This window comes from Ipomoea triloba, chromosome 13 (genome assembly GCF_003576645.1).
Source record: "Ipomoea triloba cultivar NCNSP0323 chromosome 13, ASM357664v1".
In the NCBI taxonomy this organism is placed as follows: Eukaryota; Viridiplantae; Streptophyta; class Magnoliopsida; order Solanales; family Convolvulaceae; genus Ipomoea; species Ipomoea triloba.
In genome coordinates this window covers 23,892,802-23,907,311 of record NC_044928.1, presented here as the reverse complement: position 1 = coordinate 23,907,311, position 14,510 = coordinate 23,892,802, and the positions used below count along the sequence as shown (strand labels likewise).

Below are 14,510 nucleotides of genomic sequence, written 5' to 3'. Positions count from 1 at the left end.
AATATGAGCCACAATTGCAATAATACAAGATATATGAAATCCATATATATAATTATTATTATTATTATGGCCCCATTGGACCAATACTTTCCTTATGGGCCCCGGGGTTCCATGGCCCCATCAAGTATATAATGTTAGGTACCAAAAATATTAACATAGGATAAATAATCAATAAGCTCAATGTGGACACTATGAATAATTTCACAATTCAAGGTAGGCTTATAGGTTATTTGTTGAACAAGTAGTGACACTTGGATGTACATGATTCACCCCTATGAAATTTGAGATTTCAACAAATCAATAGAAATTCCATAACAAGTTTGAGATGAGGACATCTAGATTTCTCCCAGCCATTAGATAAAAATAAAATAAAATAAAATAAAATAAAATAAAATAAATAATTTAAAAAAAAAAAAAAAAACAACAACAACAACAAATGTTGCATGTTCGTTTTCAAACACACATAATTCTGGGAGAAAAGGACAAAAGTTGTGGCAAACAAAGCTTTATCTAGTATATATACCAATGGCCGGGTACATGCAGATAAGATGATGCGAGTTTCTTTAACATTTTTATCTCGTGTCAATTTATTATCTTCTTTTCTTACATAATTGATATGATTAAAACATCTCACTTTATTAAAAGGGATATTATAATAAATTGTATTTGAAATGAGGCTTGTCTCTCCATATATTCCAATACCTTGTGTCTAGAGAAAATAATTTTTTTATAAATTTTTTTTTTAAAAAAATACATGAATTTTAATGAAAAAGAAGAGTGATAATGACATGGATGTTGAGTTGGCTATAAATCTCCACATGGCCACATATTTTAGCCAGGTTGGAGAGATGATTCATTCTTTAAACCAACTTTAATTTGTGGTACCAAAACTTTCACATATGTTTCTTTTCTAGTTTGTTAATTAAAAGTTTAGTAACAAGAAAACACAGCTAGCCTAGCCCAACACAAATGCCTTTAATTTATTTATCATATGACTCAACTTATGCTATACAAAATGCAAACCTTTCTCTTACAATATCATCAACCTATTACGACCAAGTAATTAGTGTTTGCCTCTTGGCTACAAAAGCCAAAACTCTAATGCATGTACACACCTCCCTTTTCTAATAAACCTCATCATTTCTCAAGTGTAAAAGGAGATTGATTCATCTTAATAATCCAATAATATGTACATAAGAATGTTAAATGGTGCATTTACGCAATGTTTAAGCATGGGCATAAAGCTAGGGAAAAACAAACATCATTTCTAACCATGAAAGGGGAAAAAATTGATCTAACCACATATTTCCTCACCCAGCTAATTAGTACTACGTATCGAAGCTAATCATATTTTATTTTGGTCTTTTAAATTACTAGTAATTTCATATTGCATCCTCAATTTTTTATCCGGGACGCAATTGGTTCTCAAGTTTTCAGTGTTGCCTTTAATTAGATTTTGTTAAGAAAAATAAGGACCAACAATATCTATTTTGTAAAAGTCGGTAACCCACAGTTAAGTTGGTTGGGCAATTGACTTGTTAACCACAAGTTTTCAAATTTGACTCTCCGTGAAAGTTATCTATTAGTCTTGTTACTTGAAGTCGATCAGTTATGAATAACCTAAGTGGGTTTCACCCAAAGCACACTTTTGAATAGTGACTACAAGGCTTTCCGGTATATCAAAGATTTGTACATCTTTTCAAATGAAACCTTAACAAAAGAATTAACTTTGTCTATTTTTGAAGATGTCCAAATTAAAAGATAGTGATGAATGTAGGGGAGTGTAGCAAGGTCCAATCATAAATTATTACTTTGTTCGAGAATGAAAAAGTTTAGACACAAATTATTTCATGAGTCTTAACTGGAGTTACCCATCATAAATATTCATTAGGGTTTGATTATATATTACTTATAGTATAATTTTTAAATATAGAATTTCAAGCAGATATTCACCAAAACTCATACAACTATTAAAGTTGCTGCACCTAATTTAATGCATACACCAATTGGGTTATAGAAAGTAAAACAAGAAAAAGTTACACTACTTATTCCTTAATATTTTACAATAAACTTACTGGATGCAAGGGCATATGTATATAAAATATATGTCCAATATCAAATGATTCTAGAGCACAGATATGTAAAGATTTTATATATGATGATTAGGGCATCTATTAGACGGTGATTACATACTCTAATCCCATATTAGAAGGCTTGATTCACAAGCTGGTGGCTTTTAAGTTGGTGCAAGGAATTTTGTTATCCCATTTATATTCATTCCAAATTTAGAGATCGATCACTAAATAGAATACTAGTTGTACCTCTTCCACTTAAACTTTGTTTACCAGTAAAATGGAATTTTTTTTAATCAATAAAAGTAAAGTGACCTAGTACACATCTATCATGTCATTTTCTTCATTGGAGAATAGTATCTTCAACTTAAGTTAATGATGGTCCCCTTCAAACAATATATATATATAGTCATGATCAGGTGCGGCCGTGCGGTTCACACCACTCAATGTTACGAAATACACCACACACAAATATGCACTGTGGTGTGTTTCTTAACATTGTAGTGTGTTTCTTAACATTGAGTGGTGTATTTCGTAACATTGAATGGTGTGTGACCGCACGGCCGCACCTGAAATTATTTCTATATATATATATATATATATATATATGATCAAATGAGAACTAATTCCCATGTGAGAACTGTAGACTAATCTTGCGTTCATATTTTGTTGTAACTGTACTACCAAGTTGGAAATGAGATATTCATGATTTTGTTTCCTATGTTTTTGGATAATCACTTCTGCGAATTTGAGTAGCAATTTTTTCTATCATCGGTCATGTGTTCGTCCATGAAAAGTGATTAGTATTTATAAATTTTTTTCACTTGTTTTTTAGTATAATATTGCCTATATTTGGATGTTAGTGTATATGTATGCTAGGTAATATGGTTGTGCATTATGTTGTGTTGGTTATGCAATTGAGTTGTGCAATCCGTTGTTGTGGATTGTGCTACCGTGTGTGGGTTGCGCAACGTATTTCGATTTCATTTGTTCTCGGATCTGTCTCGTTGGTAGCAAGATCAAAGGACATCAATGGGTTCAATAAACTCGTGCGTCCAACGGGATTACTAAACGAGTCTATTTAACCCACTAGGGAGTCTGTACTCGCCTGTATTGGTTGTGCAACCGTTGCGGTGTGTTGTGTAACCCGTTATAGTGGATTGTGCAACTCGTGGTGTGCTTTGTGCAACGTGTTTCGATTTTATTTATTCCCCGTCCCGTTGGTTGAAGGATCACGCTACATATCAAAGGGTTCAATAAACTCTTTGGTCCAACGGTACTACTCAACAAGTTTATTAAACCCGTTGGGGAGCCTGTGCTCGTCTATGTTGGTTGTGCAACCCATCGTGGTGTGGTGAGCAACTTGTTGTTGTGGGTGGTATAACATATTTTCAAGATTAGTTATTGGGCTCCTCATTTACTGATTTTCCCATAGTTAATTATTAAGTTGTGCACGCGCCTTCAAATTCCAAGATTCAGCCATAAATTTGAGATTCACATATGGGCATTGATCTTGTAACATCTATGGTCCATATTAGTTTATACACGAGGGCTAGTTCTCATGTGATCCTACCACTGTGTGTGTTAGGGTCAAGTTCTCTTGAAAATTGATGCCCCTATAAAAGTGAGAATAAATTAATCTTGTTTGTGAATTTCAAAATAGTGGATGGATGAGATCAAGATATATATTTAAATGAGAAAAAAAAAGTGGTAACATTTTTGTAAATATATAGAACTTACATGCATGCACCACTTTGGGTAAAATCCGTATGGTTTATAAATAAGCTTACATCAGTTCAAATTAAAGACCGAATGACATTTTTGTAAATATATAAAAGTTTTTAAGCATCAGTATTGGGTAAACCTACTTTAATATGAGTTTTAAAATATGAGAAAAACTTGTATCGTTTTATATTAAAACTTGCATCAAACTTGATAGATGTTTCTCCATATAATTATTAATTCAATTGTTGAAGTAATATGGTTTTCCTAATGTCAATGGCGTTGTGGTCTAGTGGCACGAAGTGACTCTTTCATATGGAAAGTTATGAATTCGAGTCTTAGCGGGGGTGGTATTGATTTTTTGTGCTTCATCAGTAGGTTGAGAAAGTAGTTGTAAACAAATACTACATTGTAACAGAATAAAAAATACTCAAAAAAAAATGTGATTTTCCTAATTGTTGTTTGGAATTAAGAAATTCCGTTTGCTAAAGAAACTTTGAGTGATAATTAAAGATTAAAAATATAAAAATTAAATAATTAGAGACAAATATACTTATTCTCCCTAGTAAACATTATATACGATATAAATCTCATTGGCATACAGAAAAGTATAGGGCTTTTCAAAAAGTTTTTTTTTTTTTTTTTTTTTGGTGTGTTAGGAAATAGTTTCGAACTTTGCCACTTCCAAGCAGGTAAAATGCAAAGGGGTGTGTGTTTCCCTATAAAAGGGAATAATGAGGTTAAAGGGAGAAATCCATGATTTTGTTTAACTTTTTATAGTTTGATTCCTATACCCTATGCCATTAAATAAGATGGAATTAGACCCAATACACGAAATTAGATACTGAGAATAAAGCCATAAACATTTGGAATTAAGGATCAATTCCATTTAGAAAAACAAATAACGAGAATATTTATCACCCTAACCACGTTCTATAATCCATACATTAATTATATTAAACAAAAATAATTTATAAAACACTACAAGATCCATAGATAAGGACTGGATGAGTATTTCATGCGATAGGTAGCTAGCGAAGGAGACAAATTTTATTAAAAAATGTTAATGAATGACAATTTGTTAATGACCTATATTAGTTTGAGATTTGGCTTACGTTATCGCAATGGGAGAAATTTTTTCATATGATCCTCTAGTCTAGTGTGAATGATTCTTACTCCACGGCTACTAAAACATTTTACTTCACCTTAAAATATTCAACGAAAACTTTAACATACGATAATCCATGAATTTTTAAGTTCCTAAAATAATACTTTCTGTGAGCCATTGTCTTTGTTAGATATTTATATCCGGAGTAGTAAATAGTTAAATTTATGTGTTCTGACATGTCTACTGAAAGCCTACATAATCTTTTGGTATTGTGTGGAGAATATTTTACTTCACTTTAAAATGTTCAACAAAAACTCTAAATTAAGATAATCTATGAGTTTCTAAGTTCCTAGAGTAATAATTTCTCTAAGTCCCAGCCTTTGTTGGATATTTATGTAATAAATAGTTGAATTTATATGTTTAGACATGTCTACATACATACCAGAAACATAAATAATATTTTGGTGATGTGGAGTTAAAAATATTATTTTATGCTTGGTAGGAATTTTAATACTTGTTGATCAAGAATGTTGGTTATCTTCTTTATAGCGAAGAATTAATCATCTCTTTTCTCATTTATATATACTTTAGAAGAAAAATTATTGTGGGATTGATTAGGTTTTAATATCTAATGTTCCCAGAAAAATATATAGTTTAGTTTGGAAGATCGAATATCTCCCCAACAATAGACTTTGGGTTTGGAGAATTCGAAAATCTTCCAAAATAGTAGATCTTGAGATCAAAATAAAATTTTGGCCAAGGACCAATAGCCCATCCTTTCATGAAGATATGATAATGAGATATTTGGATAAAGATGTGCGACTAGTTTTATTATATTTATTAATACAATAAATTCTTGTTCAGTTTTATAGATAGTTTATTTGTGAATAATTTAAATATTAAATTTAAAGTATTACTATCATTATGGAAATAATCATTATGGAAGTTATAAAAACTTCTTTGTAACTAGCTACTTTCTTTACTCTGGTTATTAAGAGGGAAGATGATGGAATATCTAGTCATAAATAAATACTAGAATTTTCATCAATTGCCTTACACTATTCTTGAAAAAATTACTATGAAGTTTACAAGAGTATTTTACTAACTAAAAGTTTTAAGTTACATAATTAGTGAATTCCCATAAAAGTAACCTGTGAAATTTAGCATCTTCTTATATCTCAAAAAAGTTCTGATTTGATAATCATTGTTGATTTGTTAAGGAAAATCAAAAGCTTTTAAAAAAATGTGATTCACATATCTAAAGATTTCGACCAAGTGTTTCCTTGCTTTCCTTGAGTATCAAGTTCCGTATATGAGACCTAGGTTTCAAACAATTTAAAAATAAAAAAAAATTTTGAAAACTAATTTATTATTACTTGATCTTAACTTCTATATTGCTGCCAACTTTGAGAAGTTGGATAGATTTGAGAGTGTTGGTTTCAAGTGTTTGCAAAAGAAGATGTATTTCCTCCTAATCACTCTAGATGTGATGTAAGTGCTAAGCACTCCAAGGCTGGCAGAAAGGGAGGATGAAACTCTTGAACAATTAAGCTTGTCAAATGATCAAGCGATACAATGGCAATATATATACATATGGCCTAGTTTTGGTGTGGAGATGCTCCCCAGCTAACGTTAAGTATCCCGCCTGGGGAGTACGTTCGCACGAATGAAACTCAAAGGAATTGACGGGGGCCCGCACAAGCGGTTGAGCATGTGGTTTAATTCGATGCAAAGCAAAGAACCTTACCAGGGCTTGACATGCCGCGAATCCTCTTGAAAGAGAGGGGTGCCTTCAGGAACGCGGACACAGGTGGTGCATGGCTGTCATCAGCTCGTGCCGTAAGGTGTTGGGTTAAGTCCCGCAACGAGCACAACCCTCGTGTTTAGTTGCCACGTTGAGTTTGGAAAAGTGAAAGATGGGGCTAGATCTGAGTCATTGATCAAATCTAGATCAACAACTCAAATAAAATATTAAAAAAAAAAATAATGTGCACAAAATTCATGTTCATTATATCGTATTTATGTACATTTGTATTATGAACATAAATTTTGTACATTATGAAATCAAATTCTGTGTATTGGATCAAGGTCCACAATGACTGTGAATCTTGATCCACAATATAATGATTGGGATTTTATAGGTGGTGCTTCTTTTTTATGGACTATATATAAACACAAGCCCCAGGCATTGCATGAGTACATAAGTCGATCAAATAGTAGACTGCAAAGAAGAATGATCCAAATTACCAAACGCAAAAGTTGAAAACAAAAAGTGTCATCTCAATTCTCAACATATGTTCTTCAAGGATCATTTGACCTAATTAGTTTTTTAAGACTGAAAAATGGGCATATCCCTCAACAAATTAAGTATAGCCAAAACTGACTAAAAACTCTCATTCTACTGCTGTCTTATTTCAGCTTTCTTTTTCTGCCACAGGCGGTCCAAAGCACTGTCAGCATCCCCCTGGAAGAAAAGTCATTTTAAGATTTCAGTATTGAGAATTATATTAAATAGCTACATTCAAAAATACTACATACAAAATAGATATGAACATCTCAAGCTTGAATTATAATGAGTGGTCACCTAATGGCTTCATATAATATGAAAGTAAACTAGCAGACTATACTTTATTCCATCAAAGTGCACCTCTCGGATTTTTATTTTTTTTTGAAAATCGGATAATTTTAATAGCTAACAGAGAATTAAGATATTAATGAAGCAAGAAAATACCTGAGCACGAACAAAGCCGCAAAGAGCAAAAGTGGTGTAATTTCCCACATACACACCATTCTCATTCAAATGTCCAACGTTAATCTGCACAGAGGCGTGATCCTTTGAGGTAATCAGCCTATTTGTTGCAGAGCTTCCAGTAAAATCGAAGTTAAACAAAATCAGTAAAAACAACCCATTGCATAAAATTGTAAGAAATCTAGCTATGTTCAAAGTATGAAGTACCATTTCCTGGGAATGTAAAGATCCATGTTTTGTCCTTCTTCATTCTGCATCTTGATAAGCTTTCTTAAAGCTCAACAAACAACCTATTTTATCAATCATCATATCAAATCAAATCAAATCAAATTCAGTATTACTATGACAAAAAAGGTATAGAATGTAAGAGAATTATATTTTCTATCCTCAATGTATTAGCTTAGTCATTCTCCAGCCTGATACTTTTGAATGGTAATTGTATCAAATAATGTCTTAATGATCATCAAAAAAAATTTTAACTGGTATAGTTAGCCATCTAAATACCCAAAAAATCTTAGTTTAAGCAATAAAAGACTTGATGAAAATGAATGAAGGCCACTTATTCTTCAATTGAAACCAATGCTGAAAATAACAATAGGAGCAGAATTTTATTTACTAGAGTGTAAGATGACAAGCAAAACTTAGGGTGTGTTAGGAAATTTCCAGGTTTCCAGTGTTTGACAAGGGCAAAATTAAAGTCAAAGGAAAATGCTTTAAGGGTGTGTTTGGAAATCAGGAAAATGAGAGTTAAGTTGAACATGGCTAATTCTAGGTTTATTCAGTAGAACAGTTTCAGACTAATACTTAAGACTACTCCTAATCTCAAATTCTGACCTTAACAAATAGTTGATTTTGTCAAGAACATTAAAACAGAACCAAAATAAAATTTTCTTCAGTTAAGAAACATTTGCAGATTATATGTTAAAGAAGGAAGAAAACTTCGCACATAACCAGTAAATCACTAAATTGAACCACCAACAGATGGAGTTGACGTGCACAAATTTCACATGAAATCAAGGTACTATATTTTGTCTTAATCACAATCGAATAATTCACAAAAAAAAAAAATCTTGTAAAAAAATGCATCACGTAAATCCCAAAACGTAAAAAGGGAAAGACAAATTCAATAAATTCGCGACAACATAACACAATGAGCATACCAAATCACGAGTTCATAACACTATGACAACCATAAAAGCATGATTTTGAACTCATTATTCGAGATTTCTCAGTAAGATAATAGAAGTCACTTGCGATATAAATCTGATATGAATTGAAAGAGGAGAACTCACGAGTATTGATATGTCGCCGGAAAAAGCTGCAGGGCAGATGGAGAGCTGCGGAACTATGGCGGGTTGCTGAATATATACAATGTGATTTACGGAACTAGGGTTTTGAAGTTAATTTGGGCCTAACGGTTTTTTAAGCATTTAGGGTTTTGAAGTCAATCTGGGCCCAACGTTTTTTGGGCTTTCAAATTTACTTGATTGGCATTGGACATGCTTTTGTCAACTCAAATAAACATTTAATACAATTATAAGCCTAGTATTTTGTTGACTTAGTGAACATCTTCTAAAACAAAGTCTATAAGCCTAGTATTCTGTCCACCAATTGTTTTTTCTTGAGGCGCATGTATTTCAACGACATGCTCAATTAAATCTAATAAAAATTTGACAAAGTAAAAAAATTAGTGCACGGAAACATAAATTTACACAATGTAGAATGAAGGGTCTAAGACTGTTGTAGTGGAAAAAGAATATTAGATGAAACACAGTATTTGTATTGGAAAATATACAATAGAAATAGAATAGAAAGTAGATATAAGAAATCTTACCAATCAACTCTTTCACATTTACAGGTGGATTACCTTTCAAAGTGTGGAATGGTTTTGGTCTGTATATGTGGTAAGGAAAATTATCTGACCTATATTCTTTCATGATAGTCTCATGATTGAATTGCAACATGAACTCGTGCATGCTAGTCTTGTATGTATGCCAATTTGAAACCACATAAAAGTTCTTGACACAATACACATTGCCTTCTACAAAGCTTTCGCAGAATTTTGGTAAAACATCTTTTGGTATATGTGCATGAATTACAGTGGCCTGTACATAGCGAGTGTTACTATTTGATCTGAAAATTTACAAATCTTCTATAATAATACTAAATGCCTATGTTTTTGCAGAAATTTGGATGAGGAAAGTTACATGTTCGTCGTGCAAGACCAACTCTTTGCTCTTGATTTCGGAGGAGCCTCTCCTTTACATGATAATGTATGATCGAACGACTCTAACCTTGACAGCACTCCTCTTCTTAAACGTCGTTAGTTCATTTGCAAGACAATACATTCCCATGATTCTGAAGTTGGAATGCAAATGGAATATCAGTTTGCATTTAAGTGGATAGTTAACCTGTAATATATAAGGCATGCGTATTAATGATGATTTTGCCTTCCCGGTGAATGTATATAATATAATGTTTACCTGGATTGTCGAATCGTCGCCAACGATTCAATTTCCTATGTAAACAGAATGATTTCGTTTACAAACGTGTGCCATAAATATCTAGTTTGAATTAATTAAGTTGCCTTTCACAGTTCTTAAGCTGATTATATTAAAAATTTCCTTATTAACGTATATTGACCAAAACTGCACCGTTTTGCACTGGGAGGCATTCGTGACCGCTGATGCCATAAATAGCCTAAACTACGTCGTTTTGCACTAGGCGGGAATGTTGGCCAAATTTGCATTAAATGCTTGCTTCTGGCTTTTTTATTATAGAAGACAACTTTAATGAATACAAAGCATATTTTCTTATTTGTAAAGAAAATACTAGCAAATTATACCGTGCACCACGGTGCACACAACAAGGTGCACCACGTATGTAAACGACGTCGTTTTGAGCATCGTAAACTAACCGTCCCTTTTTTTAGAAATCATGTTTCCCGTTTCGGTCGGTCTGTGTATTTATGTTAAAATTATGTGTATTCTAGGTAATCGTTCTGTGTATTCCAAGCAATCATTCTGTGTATTTTAGGCAACCGTTCTGTGTATTCATGTTAGTAACACATGTTGTGATGTGTTTGTGCATTCGAATGTTTAGGAGGATGAGTTTTGTGTATTTTGTGTCAATATTCTGTGTATTCATGTTATTAACACATGTTGTGATGTGTTTGTGCATTCAAATGTTAGGAAGATGAGTTCTGTGTATTTTGTCATTTTTGTGTCAATATTCTGTGCAAACATTCTGTGTATTCTAGGCAAACGTTCTGTGTATTCTAGATAATGATTATGTGTATTATAGATAATGAATTTTCTGAGGTCATTCGTGTCCGCATCCACTAACCTCAAAACGACGTCGTTTTGGGTGCACATTGCTATGTGCACCGTGGTGCACAGTATAACGATTGGAAAATACTATATGCACTCCTAATTTTTTACTGTCAACTTTGATTCTCACATTTAAATTTTTTATGTATAAACTTTTTAAAACTCACATAATAAAAATAAGAGCAAATTGTCATTTTGGTCTACTGACTATATGGCTTCTCTTAATTGCAGTCCACAACTTTCAAAATTGTTAATTGCATACCCTGACTATTCAATTTTTGTCAATTTTGATCACTCCGGTCAAATTGACGCCCAAATTTCGCCGGAATGTCTTAATTACTCAATTAAGGCTTAATGTTAGGAGCAAAATTGTATTCTCCAGTGTGTCCAAATGAACCCATAGAGATCACCGCCGTCGTAACCACCCCCGCCATAGCTATCGCCGCCTTCGCTACTATATCCACGGACATCGCCGCCTCCGCCACCATATCCACGGCCATCGCCGTAGCCACCCTTGCGACGGTCGTAGCTGCTGCTGCTTCCTTCACATCTTCCACCGCGTAATCCACCTTTGCCGCCGCTCCTGCGCGATTGAGCCTTGTCCAAGGTGATGCTACGGTCGTCTCCCCTCTATCGCATCCCTCATGGATTGCTCATCCCTAAACATAAGAAATCTGAAAACCCTAAATCTCATAGTCTCAAGATCATTAATAATCTGATCCCACAACCACACAATTAAATCAATTCCAATCAAACATTAAAATAAAAAATATTTGCAAAAGAAAAAAAAAATAGCAATTGATTTTTAGCTCGTGAAGACAAAACTCACCAAATGGAAAAGAATAATAGTAACAAATAGAACAGAGAGATGAATGAAGTAGCAGAGAGTAATATAGAGATGAAGTGAAGTCAACAAAGTCGAAAGTCTTGGACCGGAAAATACAATTTTGGCCAGCGAAATTGGACCGAAAAATATTTTGCGACTGCGACAATTTGGCCGGCGAAATTGGACCGGAAAATATTTTGCGACTGCGACAATTTGGCCGGCGAAATTGGACCGGAAAATATTTTGCGGCTGCGACAATTTGGCCGGCGAAATTGGACTGGAAAATACAATTTTGCCCCTGACATTAAGCTTTAACTGAGTAATTAAGACATTCCGGCCAAATTTGACCGGAGTGTCCAAAATTGATCAAAATTGAATAGTCAGGGTATGCAATTAACACTTTTAAAAGTCGTGGACTGCAATTAAGAGGACCCCTATAGTCAGTGGACCAAAATGACAATTTGCTCTAAAAATAACTTATCATTGATTGTCAGTCACATCATGGAGTAAAAATTAGAAATATATAATTGCAAGACTGCACAAGCTAAGATTATAAATTTGGGTGGTGCATTGGAATCAAATTTAATACTCCGTATTACAGAAAACTTTGAACTGAAGGATTAGAATTGTAATTCAATTCCTGCAAAGGAAAAAGGAGGTTCCGGTATTAAAATGAACAATAATGTCACACATTATGAAGTATCTGTCAAATGTCAACTGAAATGTTTCAGAAATCTTCAACCTATCAGTTAAAAGATGAGAGGGGCTTCAAACAAACCCTAGCCACTTCAACCGAATTGAAAGCCAGAGGCTGCTGCTGCTCTTTTCAGGTCTCATCCAGGCATAACATCCAGCAGTAGCATAATCTCGAGTTTTGACGAGAACTAGGCCGACACTCTGATGGAGGTTCGAAGAAGTGGGGAAAACAAAAGACCAGACATTCTATTAGCAAAATGTAGGGATCTCATTGATCAAGAGCAAAGAAACAGGGAGCCTTGATTTTCTGCATCTTCTTTAACTTAGGTTTTTGACATTTTGTTCTCTGTTTTCCATATTTTTCACTTTCATCTCCAAAGATTCTTCTTTTCAACTATTTCTAAAAATTGCGTGGTCTTACTCTCTTACTGCACATATCTCAACTACTCTAAAGCATGCCTACATTATCTGTTCTCTCTTCTTTCCATCATGTAAAATATAGCCAGCCATCATTTAAAATTTTTAAAAATAAAAATAAAAATTTAAAGCTGAAAACTGGAAGTAATTTGAATCACATACCACAACTCACTTTTCTGCAGAGAACAATGAACCATTCTCCATTTTACTTTCCAGATCCCAGCCTCTGATGAAAGAATGTTAGCAACTCATACTACCTTAAGCAATGATACTAGCAGAAGAACACAGTACCACAATCCCTAACCCAGGAAAAAAAGGTCAAATACCTCTCTTTAGCTTCCTCCTTCAGCCTTTCAATCTGATTTTGAATCTGATAACATGCAGCTTGGATTTCTGTATTTTTCAAACAGAGCTCACTCCATTGTGTGGACAAAGCATTCAGCTCGTATGCAGTGTTTTGCTGATCAATCATCAAAGAATGCATAAAAGACCAACATATTGAGTTCAATGAAAAAATAAATTATTATGACATAAATGGTTACCTGGTGATATTTCCTTTCTCGATTTACGCTTTCAATCTCTTCATTTAACTTAACAGCCTGTGACTGCATTCTGGAACAGAATTTCATGATTCAGTCCCCAACTCAATATGAAAAGGTCGATAGTGTGAACATAACATCCAAATTTTCATTTGTGACTTGTAAATAAAGAGTAAATCATTTCTGCAGCATCTCAGTACAACATTGAGCATCAGAAAATAGTCTAGGCTATCTCTGGAGAAAGATCTTAACAGCAGTGAGCCTTACCTGGCTAAAAAAGCCTCCAGTCTTTGGTTGTATAGCTTCCAAGCATCGGGACCATGACTTAACATTACATCTAGATTTTCAAGCCTATATATGCAGCATTCATGTAAATAAAATACACTGAGAGAACATTATAATAGCTAGAAAGCACATAATCAATGGGCATATGAAAGGATAGAAAAACATTTAAGAAATATTAGTAAATAGCATATCATAGAACTTTCAACTTTACAATGCAAAACAAGAATTATATTCTTAACAGAAGCCTCAGTAACACATTATCACATGAGAACTACTGTGCAACTCCTTGGGAGATGCACCAATAAATTTAGAAAATGCAGCATAGGAAGTAATATAAAAATTAAGATATTCAAGCACAGTAGTATAAAGGAGTTCCTTGTACATGCAGGATAAGGACATTACACTCACTTTTGGGTAATAAACAAATAAGAAAAACAATATGTAAACCCCTTGCTTACTGAAAATAAGAATAGATGATAGAGACAATCATATGAAATTGTGGCACATTCAAGTGCTCAATAATGGCATATTATTTATCCATCTCAAGTAAATTAGCCCCAAGACCAAGATACTTACTAAAATATTTATTTATTTAAAAAAAAAAACATATAGTATATAGTTAGGAACTTTGTACATAGCTTCAGGGTTCCCTTTAGTTCTTGTAAAAGATTGGCACAATGAGTCAATTTGTATAGAAGGGGAACAAAAGAGAATAATCAAAAAAAAAAAAAAAAAAAAAAAAAAAAAAAAAAAAAAAAAAAAAAAAA

The 14,510-nt window shown here is 33.3% G+C and overlaps 2 protein-coding genes across 2 annotated transcripts in view; both read right to left on the bottom strand.

The window, feature by feature from the left end:
• Positions 1 to 7,116: 7,116 nt before the first annotated feature.
• On the bottom strand, positions 7,117 to 9,021 carry LOC116001723 (40S ribosomal protein S21-like). The gene is made up of 4 exons (XM_031241644.1): positions 8,944 to 9,021; positions 7,859 to 7,941; positions 7,634 to 7,766; positions 7,117 to 7,366 (listed from the first exon to the last, which is right to left on the bottom strand). The coding sequence occupies exons 2-4, from the start codon at positions 7,906 to 7,908 to the stop codon at positions 7,301 to 7,303; spliced, it is 249 nt and encodes an 82-aa protein (XP_031097504.1). The 5' UTR covers positions 7,909 to 7,941; positions 8,944 to 9,021; the 3' UTR covers positions 7,117 to 7,300.
• Positions 9,022 to 12,351: 3,330 nt separating this feature from the next.
• LOC116003141 (pre-mRNA-splicing factor SPF27 homolog) overlaps positions 12,352 to 14,510 on the bottom strand; it is a 4,013-nt gene continuing 1,854 nt past the window's right edge. The window contains exons 3-7 of the mRNA XM_031243306.1: positions 13,726 to 13,809; positions 13,462 to 13,531; positions 13,246 to 13,379; positions 13,082 to 13,145; positions 12,352 to 12,703 (exon numbers count right to left, since the gene is read on the bottom strand). Coding sequence (XP_031099166.1) covers positions 13,088 to 13,145; positions 13,246 to 13,379; positions 13,462 to 13,531; positions 13,726 to 13,809 — 346 coding nt within the window. The 3' untranslated portion in view covers positions 12,352 to 12,703; positions 13,082 to 13,087. The remainder of the gene's footprint in view (positions 12,704 to 13,081; positions 13,146 to 13,245; positions 13,380 to 13,461; positions 13,532 to 13,725; positions 13,810 to 14,510) is intronic.

Excerpts from the sequence above, each read along its gene's own strand:
- LOC116001723 (XM_031241644.1), bottom strand. The coding sequence starts at position 7,908 with ATGCAGAATGAAGAAGGACAAAACATGGATCTTTACATTCCCAGGAAA. Across the intron at positions 7,767-7,858 it reads CTTTACATTCCCAGGAAATG|CTCTGCAACAAATAGGCTGA; the intron begins GTACTTCATACT and ends TTTTACTGGAAG. Across the intron at positions 7,367-7,633 it reads GCGGCTTTGTTCGTGCTCAG|GGGGATGCTGACAGTGCTTT; the intron begins GTATTTTCTTGC and ends CTTTTCTTCCAG.